Here is a 10,918-nt window from a genome sequence, read left to right as displayed (position 1 = left end):
TAATGCACACATCTCACATTATAATGAAAGAACTCGACTGCTTTCCTGGCTTGGTGTGCTCATTTAGGGCAAAATTAGTTGTTTAAAAAAACCTCCACCAAGATCGACATCTTTAGATATTATTATTAATTATGTGTGTATATATGTATCTGTTTAAACACGCACCCAAAACCCAGACTTTTGCTTCACTTTAAATCTCGTCTACGGAAACAGTGTCTGTTTATCAGTATGGAGCGCGTCAGCTGACAGTCACGCACCGCTATTCACCTTATTCTCAGCTGACGAGTGGGCGCTGCCATTTGAATCTTTTTGTCTCGCGACTTCCGGTCACATTCACTTCCATTCATTTTTTTTGACGTTAACAACTGCTCGTTACGCTGCTTGATGTTGCAATGTAATATTTTCTTATTATATTATGCTACTTGGTCTGTGTAGTCATGCAAACATTTGTTTGTTGAGCAAGTAGTTTGGCCATTTTTTGCCGTTTATTATTCCTAGTCATTTCTCCCATAGGCGACTGAATCGGAAGTTCTAAGACAATCGCGAAAACAGGCGCACTTCCACATTTTAGAATAAGGTCAATAATGACTGTTTGGAGGATTGCGTATGAAGGGGCGACAGCACCTGTAATAATAAGAATGGGATTCCTGCTGTTTTTTTATTTATTTCAGAGTGTTTTCATCCCTAAACAAAGCGAAAGCACAGAACAGACTCACGTTTAAGAGCAAGTGGCGGCCCCTGGTGGTTCGGCGGTATGGGTTGTGTATAGGGAGTCTCGGCTCTTCAATGTTTATTTGTCACCCTTGGGTTGTACAAATGATAATGTTAGATTTCCACATTCAGCGTTATCAGCAACAGCAGAAGTTTCTGGTTTGAGTCTTGGCTGTGTCAGTTGGTGTTTCTGTGTGGAGTTTGCATGTTCTCCCCGTGTTGGTGTGGGTTTCCTCCGGGTGCTCCGGTTTCCCCCACAGTCCAAACACATGCGCTATAGGGGAACTGATCAACTACACTGGCCGTAGTGTATGAGTGTGTGTGTGAATGAGTTTTTCCCAGTACTGGGTTGCAGCTGGAAGGGCAATCACTGTGTAAAACAGATGCAGGAATAGTTGGTGGTTCATTCCACTGTGGTGACCCCTGATGAGTAAGGGACTAAGCTGAAGGAGAATGAGTGTGTTTGATACTTTAGTCTGCTCCTCAAACGTGTTCGTTCCTCCGACTGTTTTTGGCTAATCATGCGCTTGTTTGTTTGTTGTAAGTGTCTGAGAACACAAGAGACTCCTCATATCTGATCATATGTGAGCTCCACTTGTAAAGTGTCTTGAGTTAGGAATGTTTGGACGCATGTTTCTCACGGAAATCACGCCAGAAATGCTGAGGAAGAAAATCCCTTTTGCCATGATCTCTTTTTTCCATGAGTACACACACACACACACACACACACACACACACACACACACACAGAGTTTCCATTGCTGCGTAACAGCGTCCGCCAAGCCCATGCAGAGCTGTAAATACCTGCGCTGTACACCTGCCAAAGGAAAAGCTCTCCCAGAAGGCAGAAAGCAGCAGATCTCTGGGTGTTGGGCTGGATTGTGATGAGCATGTGTAGTCAGTCATTTAGCAGACGCTGATGAATATGTATATGGCATGTAGATATGTGTATCATAATGATCAGCAGCAATACTCAGGTAGGCTGTGGCGTTGATGCTCAATTGGTACTAATGGACCCAAAGAAAATCTCCCCCACACCATTACACCACCACCACCAGCCTGAACCGCTGATACAAGGCAGGATGATCCATGCTTTCATGCTGTCTGAGCCGAGCATCTGAATGTGTCAGCAGAAATGGAGACTCATCAGAGCAGCAACGTTTCTCCAATCTTCTATTGTCCAGTTTTGGTGAGTCTGTGTGAATTGTAGCCTCAGTTTCCTGTTCTTAGCTGACAGGAGCGGCACCCGGTGTGCTCTTCTGCTGCTGTAGCCCATCCGCCTCAAGGTTGGCCGTGTTGTGTGTTCAGAGATGCTCTTCTGCAGAGCTCGGTTGTAGCGAGTGCTTATTTGAGTTACTGTTGCCTTTCTATCAGCTGGAACCAGTCTGGCCATTCTCCTCTGACCTCTGGCCTCATCAACAAGGCATTTGCGCCCACAGAACTGCCGCTCACTGGATATTTCCTCTTTGTCGGAGCATTCCCTGTAAACACTAGAGATGGTTGTGCGTGAAAATCCCAGTAGATCAGCAGTTTCTGAAATACTCAGAGCAGCCCGTCTGGCAGCAACAACCATGTTCAAAGTCTCTTAAATCCCCTTTCTTCCCCATTCTGATGCTCGCTCTGAGCTGCAGCAGATCCTCTTGACCATGTCTACATGCCGAAATGCATTAAGCTGCTGCCATGTGATTGGCTGATTATACATGTCCGTTAACAAGCAGTTGGACAGGTGTACCTAATAAAGTGGCCAGTTAGTGCATATACACTATCTATATAGACACAGATACACACTACCCATAAATCTTTTCAGTTAAATATAATAACAATATTTATTTATTCAAGTAGATCGATAACACCGATAAGACAATCCAACACTAATATTGCTGAAGGGGAGAATAATATTGACTTTAACATGAGTTTAAAACGATTAAAAACTGCTTTTATTCTAGATATAAATAAATAAATAAATCAGACTTTCTCCAGAAGAACAGATATTAGAGAAAACACTGTGAACAACTCCTCAATCTGAGAAACATCATTTGGGAAGTAGATCAGAAATCCACATGAGGGTGAATAATTCTGACTTCAGCTGAATGTGTGTGTGTGTGTGTGTGTGTGTGTGTGTGTGTGTGTGTGTGTGTGTGTGTGTGTGTGTGTGTGTGTGTGTGTGTGTGTGTGTGTTCATGTTCAGGCATATCTCTGGCCTTGGCACGCAGGGTTTGTTGGGCTCTTCTTGTTTAGTGGTGTGGTTCTGAAATGTACAGCAGATAACTCTCACATGAGTGTTTTATTCCATCTCTGAGCTGAGTGACTCATGCAGAAGGTGGAGAGTGTGCTTTATTAAAAGCTGATTAAACCAATAGTTCAGAAGTGTGTGTCTGTGCGTGCGTGCGTGCGTGTGTGCTATGCTTTTAGAGTTCTCTTTAAATTAGTTTATTTATTTATTTATGTATTTATCTATTTATATCTATATAATATGCATGTATGTTTCTTTATTTCCCCCATTATTTAGCATTAAATCCTTCACAAAAACATTCTAGAGGACTCTTTAGTGTTTGTGTGTGTACAATCCCTTTTGTAAATCAGTGTCAGAGTTCCCGCATGCTCTTATGAAGTCTTAAAGATGACTGAAGCAGCAGATATAAAGTTTGATGTTCTCTGGAAAACCTTCATGATGGCATCTGTTCTCTAATGTCATCATAACATTACTACAGAACCAGAGCTGAGCGGATGACTGAGGGTGTATAACCAGTTACTGATTATACATTTGTAGTCAGTCATCTGTTGGGTTACACACTTATATTATCTTAATCTGACCACTTTTGGATTACATTTAGATTAGCTGTATGGTAAAGCAATCTGACTATTTCTGCATTACAGATGATTTAGGTTACTTTTATGGTAACAATCGGACTACTTTGGCATTAAATTTAGATTACTTTTATGGCAGTGTAATCTGAATACTTTTGAATTACATTTAGGTTACTTATGGTAACAATGAGACTACTTTTGGATTACATTTAAATTACTTATGATAACAATTGGACTGCATTTGGATTACATTAAGAGTACTTTTGTTAGTGTAATCAAACTATTTTAGATTACTTGTAAATAACATAATCTGACAGTTTTTGGATTACAGTACAGTTAGGTTACTTGTATGGTTTCTATCCTACTACTTTTAGATTAATTTTATGGCAGTGCAGTCTGAATACTTTTGGATTACATTTACATTACTTTAACAGTTTTTACAGATTACAGTATATTTAGATTAATGTTAATGCAACCTGACTACATTTGGATTACATTTAGATTACTTTCATGGTAGCATAATTTGACTACTTTTGGATTACATTTAGATAACTATAATGGTATTGCAACCTGACTACATTTTGGATTATATTTAGATTACTTTGATGGTGGCACAATCTGATTATTTATGGCGTCTATTTAGATTAATTTTATGGTAATACAATCTTGACTTTCTGGATTGCAGAACATTTAGATTACTTTGATGACAATGCAATTTGACTACTTTTAGATTACATTTAGATTACTTTTATATAACATAGACTATTTTTGGATTACAGTACATTTAGGTTACTGTTATAGTTACAATCTGAATAATGGATTACATTTAGATTAGTTTTATGGTAACATAATCTGACCAGTTTTGGATTACAGTATCTTTAGATTGGACAAATGGACTACTTTTGAAATACATTTAGATAACTAATAATGGTAGGGCAACTTGACTACATTTTGGATTACATTTAGATTACTTTGGTAGCACAATCTGATTACTTATGGCATCTGTTTAGATTCTATTTAGAACATTTAGATTACTTTGATGGTAACACTCAGACTACTTTGGATTACATTTAGATTACTTTTAAGGTAGCGAAATTTTACTACTTTTAAATTACTTAAAGTTAACTTGTATATAACAAGTGGACGTTTTGATTTACATTTAGATTACTTTGATGGTAACAATCAGACTACTTTTGCATTACATTTATAGTACTGTTATGGTAGCACAGTCTAATTACATTAAGAATATTATTATGGTAGTGTAATTTGACTTTACTTTTGGATTACTTTTAGATTACTTGTGTGTATATAACATAATCTGACTTTTTGGATTACGGTACATTTAGGTTACTAAGTTAAAATCTGACTTTTGGATTACATTTAGATTACTTTTATGGTAGCGTAATTTGACTTCATACATTGAATTAGGATAATCTTGTGCTAGGCCCATTCAATGAATTGTGAACAATGTACTGGAGTTTAAAAATGCCACAAATGGCTGAAAACCTCAGCAGAATTTCTGATTCTTATTGGCTGTTGTCATTTTTAAATGTTGTCGATGTTTGCGTCTGGCTCTTATACTGAGCTAGGTTTGTGTGTGTGACTTGATGATCTCTTCTTTTCGCAGTGGTGTTTTGAGAAATGAGTTCTGGGTGGGTTTTTGTGTTGTGAACATCTGTGTGGTTTCATTCCTCAGGGAACGGCGATTTCACTGGCATCTCAAGATCCATTTTCCTCAGAGCGAAGCCGTTTATTCTGAGAGGTAAAAAATATCTTTCTCATCTAACTATTATAAATATTCATTTGTGCTCTGGCCAATGACGTGGTGAAAGCGTAGCTGAAAAATCACAGAAAACAATTATAAAACAGAATTTATTGAATAGTGTCAAGTGTTGCAGGCTTTGGAGAAATTTGGATGAATATGAAGTCATATTTCTGTCATTTAATATTTCTGTGGTTTATAAATATTCGTAAGTGCTTTGGCTAATGACGTAGTAATAACGTTGGTGGGAAAAACACTAAATGCAATCATAAAAGCAGAGTTTCTGAAATGATGTGTAGTGTTTTACAATTTGGACATATTTTAATAAATATTAGCAAGAACTGTCATTTTAATATTTTTGGGGCATTAATATATATAACTATTCATAGGTGCTTTGGCCAAGGACGTAGTTAAACTGTAGTTGTAGAATCACAGAATGCAATTATAAAACTGAGTTTATTAAATCGAGTGCTGCTTCTGTTGCAGAATATGGTCAAATTTGGATAAATAAATCAAGTGTGTCTGCACAGAAACATGTCAGAATATTGAAAATGTTCAATTAGTAATGTTTTATTCATTTATTTTAATCATAACTTTAAATAACTTAAACATAAAAATCTTCAACAACAACTCATTATTGTTATTGTCAACATCTGTCTTCAAAGCTAATGTCAGTTGTAATCGCCATCAACTCTCTTATCGTCAGCTCTGTTATCGTCAGCTCTGTTATCGTCAGCTCTGTTATCGTCAACTCTGCTATCGTCAACTCTGCTATCGTCAACTCCGCTATCGTCAACTCTGCTATCGTCAACTCTGCTATCGTCAACTCCGCTATCGTCAGCTCCGTTATCGTCAGCTCTGTTATCGTCAGCTCTGTTATCTTCAACTCCGCTATCGTCAACTCCGCTATCGTCAACTCTGCTATCGTCAGCTCTGTTATCGTCAGCTCTGTTATCGTCAACTCCGCTATCGTCAGCTCTGTTATCTTCAACTCCGCTATCGTCAACTCCGCTATCGTCAACTCTGCTATCGTCAGCTCTGCTACCGTCAACTCTGTTATCGTCAGCTCTGTTATCGTCAACTCCGCTATCGTCAGCTCTGTTATCTTCAACTCCGCTATCGTCAACTCCGCTATCGTCAACTCTGCTATCGTCAACTCCGCTATCGTCAACTCTGCTAACGTCAACTCTGCTATCGTCAGCTCTGCTATCGTCAGCTCTGCTATCGTCAACTCTGCTATCGTCAGCTCTGCTATCGTCAGCTCTGCTATCGTCAACTCCGCTATCGTCAGCTCTGCTAACTTCAACTCTGCTATCGTCAACTGCTATCGTCAACTGCTATCGTCAGCTCTGCTATCGTCAACTGTGCTATCTTCAGCTCTGCTAACTTCAACTCTGCTATCGTCAACTGCTATCGTCAGCTCTGCTATCGTCAACTCTGCTATCGTCAGCTCTGATTTTGTCAACTCTGCTATCGTCAACTCCGCTGTCATCAACTCTGCTATCATCAGCTCTGTTATCGTCAACTCCGCTATCGTCAGCTCTGCTAACTTCAACTCTGTTAACGTCAACTCTGCTATCATCAGCTCTGCTATCGTCAACTCCGCTATCGTCAGCTCCGCTATCGTCAGCTCCGCTATCGTCAGCTCCGCTATCGTCAGCTCTGCTATTATCAACTCTGCTATCATCAACTCTGCTATCATCAACTCTGTTATCGTCAACTCTGTTATCGTCAACTCCGCTATCGTCAGCTGTGCTATCGTCAACTCTGCTATCGTCAGCTCTGCTATCTTCAACTCTGCTATCGTCAACTCTGCTAACTTCAACTCTGCTATCGTCAACTCTGCTATCGTCGGCTCTGCTAACGTCAGCTCCGCTATCGTCAGCTCCGCTATCGTCAGCTCCGCTATTATCAACTCCGCTATCATCAACTCTGCTATCTTCAACTCTGCTATCGTCAACTCTGCTGTCGTCAACTCTGCTATCGTCAACTCTGCTATCGTCGGCTCTGCTAACGTCAGCTCCGCTATCATCAGCTCCGCTATCGTCAACTCTGCTATCGTCAACTCTGCTGTCGTCAACTCTGCTATCGTCAACTCTGCTATCGTCAACTCTGCTATCGTCAACTCTGCTATCGTCGGCTCTGCTATCGTCAACTCTGCTGTCGTCAACTCTGCTGTCGTCAACTCTGCTATCGTCAGCTCTGCTATCGTCGGCTCTGCTATCGTCAACTCTGCTGTCGTCAACTCTGCTGTCGTCAACTCTGCTATCGTCAACTCTGCTATCGTCAGCTCTGCTATCGTCGGCTCTGCTATCTTCAACTCTGCTGTCGTCAACTCTGCTATCTTCAACTCTGCTATCGTCAACTCTGCTATCGTCAACTCTGCTATCGTCAACTCTGCTATCGTCAACTCTGCTATCGTCAACTCTGCTGTCGTCAACTCTGCTGTCGTCGGCTCTGCTAACGTCAGCTCCGCTATCGTCAGCTCCGCTATCGTCAGCTCTGCTATTATCAACTCCGCTATCATCAGCTCCGCTATCGTCAACTCTGCTATCGTCAACTCTGTTATCGTCAACTCTGCTGTCGTCAACTCTGCTATCGTCAACTCCGCTATCATCAACTCTGCTATCGTCAACTCTGCTGTCGTCAACTCTGCTATCGTCAACTCTGCTATCGTCAACTCTGCTGTCGTCAACTCTGCTATCGTCAACTCCGCTATCATCAACTATGCTATCGTCAACTCTGCTATCGTCAACTCTGCTATCGTCAACTCTGCTGTCGTCAGCTCTGCTATCGTCAACTCTGCTGTCGTCAGCTCCGCTATCGTCAGCTCTGCTATCTTCAACTCTGCTGTCGTCAACTCTGCTATCTTCAACTCTGCTATCTTCAACTCTGCTATCGTCAACTCTGCTATCGTCAACTCTGCTATCGTCAACTCTGCTATCGTCAACTCTGCTATCGTCAACTCTGCTGTCGTCAACTCTGCTGTCGTCGGCTCTGCTAACGTCAGCTCCGCTATCGTCAGCTCCGCTATCGTCAGCTCTGCTATTATCAACTCCGCTATCATCAGCTCCGCTATCGTCAACTCTGCTATCGTCAACTCTGTTATCGTCAACTCTGCTGTCGTCAACTCTGCTATCGTCAACTCCGCTATCATCAACTCTGCTATCGTCAACTCTGCTGTCGTCAACTCTGCTATCGTCAACTCTGCTGTCGTCAACTCTGCTGTCGTCAACTCTGCTATCGTCAACTCCGCTATCATCAACTATGCTATCGTCAACTCTGCTATCGTCAACTCTGCTATCGTCAACTCTGCTGTCGTCAGCTCTGCTATCGTCAACTCTGCTGTCGTCAGCTCCGCTATCGTCAGCTCTGCTATCGTCAACTCTGATTTTGTCAACTTAACTATGGTACAACAGCTGTCATTATTGTCAACAACTTTTATTATTTTCAGCTATGTTATCGTCATGGACTCTGTTATAGTTTATAAAGTTTAACAGTAAGCTAAACATTCAGTAACATGTGATGCTCCAGTTCACATTTAAGCATTGCTGCACATTACCATTTTTTGTTTAAATTTTTTGTTCCAGTTTGGAAAATGCCTGAAATGTACCCACAAATCTGGAATGACTGCAGGTGTGTAAATGTTTCTGTTGTGTGTGTGTGTGTGTGTGTGTGTGTGTGTGTGTGTGTGTGTGTGTGTGTGTGTGTGTGTTGTTTGATCAGGCGTCCTGATAACACGCCGCTTGAACAGATCCTCCACGGCTACATCCATCCTTCAGAAGCAGATCCAGTGCGACGGCAGAAGTGTGTATGATCAACCACCGCATTATTCAATTATTATTTCATTAATTCATTATATTAAACAGGTGTGTGTGTGTGTGTGTGTGTGTTTGTTTCAGGTTAAAGCTCTACGTCTCCAGTCAGCAGAACATCAGAGTGTTTCTGAAAGCAGAACTAGAGCAGCTGAACTCTCTCAGGTACTGCTGTTACCCCACAAATGCTTGATCACGGCCCGGCCTGACGATACTGGCAGGAAATATCAGCCCATTGGGTCGAGACTGGGCTCGGGCAGAGAATCTAAACTCTAGATTGTGCGTGTGTATTAAACAATCATCTTGTGTGTGTGTGTGTGTGTGTGTGTGTGTGTGTGTGTCAGGTATCACGAGCTGGAGCTGAACAAGACTCTGCAGGAGAATCTGATGTATAAGACCATCATCGAATACCCAGAACTCTTTGTGGTTCTGGATCAGCACAGTCAGCAGTACCACACTCCAGAACCAGGTACAGCACGCTCATACACACACACACACATGCACACACACACAGTGCAGTGTCTTTACTGTATATCCACAGAGCAGACAGATGTCCAGTGATGTATGTGAGGATATCTGCATTTATAGCGTAGTCTTTCACCCAGACGTTTAAACAGAGCGTGTCATAGAGCAGTGAGTCAGTACGGGGATATTTTAATCTGAGGTTATCACGCTGTCTGACTCTCACACACTCCGCTTGTGTTCTGCAAACTCAGGCTGTGAATGAGCGTGATCTGGACCTGTCACAGACTCATGAATGCTGCCTTTACTCTTTACTCTCACAAATATGTGCATCTCAAAGTCAGCACGCGACTGATCAAGCACTTCTTCTGTTCCAGACGCTCCTGTTGAGGGCACAGCGTCAGCATCATCTTCTCCATCAGAAACACCAGCGAAGAAGAAGCCCAGAGTCTCAGAAGATGAAGATCTGGAGGACGGAGAGCTGAGGAGCGAAGATGATGAGGAAAACCAACATCACACGCAGAATAAACTCGCTGAAGATGCAGAGCGGACTGCAGGACCACCTGAAGAAGAGCACAAGCCTTCTGGAGAGTCTGAGAGAGCACATGATGATGATGATGATGATGATGATGATGAAGGACAGACTGACAGACTCAGACCAAGCTGATCATGACGATGATGATGATGATGATGATGAAGGACAGACAGACAGACCCAGACCAAGCTGATCATGACGATGATGATGATGATGATGAAGAACAGACTGATGGTGTCCTGTTTCCAGTCCAGATATCCACAAACTCTTAAATCAGTCAGCAGTTTCCAGACAAGTAGAAATAAACTAATCTAGTGTTGTGTTCAGAAATGCGGAGTCAAAGCGGAGAGAGTTTCAGAGTCATCTGACCCTGGGGAAGCAGGATCATCCTGGTTTAGGTTTGACGTAGGGTTGTTTTTCTTCCCCCAGTGTCAGATTATTGTCCCTGTTTTAAGGAGAAACTCTCCTCATTTCTCCTCATTATTTCTGAACACAACACTATATATCAGTATTAGTTATATTATATAATATATTCATAATATTACATAATAATTTAGAGATATTTGAAGTAAAACAAGGCAAACTCTCGATAAGGAAGTGTTTTTGCAGTGTGCAGATGAACTCAAACACCAAATCAGAGCTGGATATTGTGTGTCGTTTGCTCCTTTGTTGAACATTACACTCGTCTGCTCTAATATCAGGGCACAAATCAAGAGCGAGTGATGCTTAAGCATTTATTCTTCAGATTTTTCTTTGCATTTTGGCTTTTATTTGCCAGTTAAATAGCGGTATTCCTCAATGCCATGTGCCTTTTTTTAATAAACG

General features: G+C 41.4%; 1 protein-coding gene across 1 annotated transcript in view; it reads left to right on the top strand.

The window, feature by feature from the left end:
• Nucleotides 1-10,256, top strand: part of znhit6 (zinc finger HIT-type containing 6) — a 14,529-nt gene extending 4,273 nt beyond the window's left edge. The window contains exons 6-10 of the mRNA XM_087307945.1: nt 5,216-5,281; nt 9,008-9,088; nt 9,184-9,261; nt 9,441-9,565; nt 9,936-10,256. Coding sequence (XP_087164071.1) covers nt 5,216-5,281; nt 9,008-9,088; nt 9,184-9,261; nt 9,441-9,565; nt 9,936-10,225 — 640 coding nt within the window. The 3' untranslated portion in view covers nt 10,226-10,256. The remainder of the gene's footprint in view (nt 1-5,215; nt 5,282-9,007; nt 9,089-9,183; nt 9,262-9,440; nt 9,566-9,935) is intronic.
• The last annotated feature ends 662 nt before the right edge of the window (nt 10,257-10,918 follow it).

Source organism: Danio rerio, chromosome 23, assembly GCF_052040795.2.
Source record: "Danio rerio strain M-AB ecotype USA chromosome 23, GRCz13ab, whole genome shotgun sequence".
In the NCBI taxonomy this organism is placed as follows: domain Eukaryota; kingdom Metazoa; phylum Chordata; class Actinopteri; order Cypriniformes; family Danionidae; genus Danio; species Danio rerio.
This window is presented reverse-complemented; position numbering and strand designations above follow the sequence as displayed.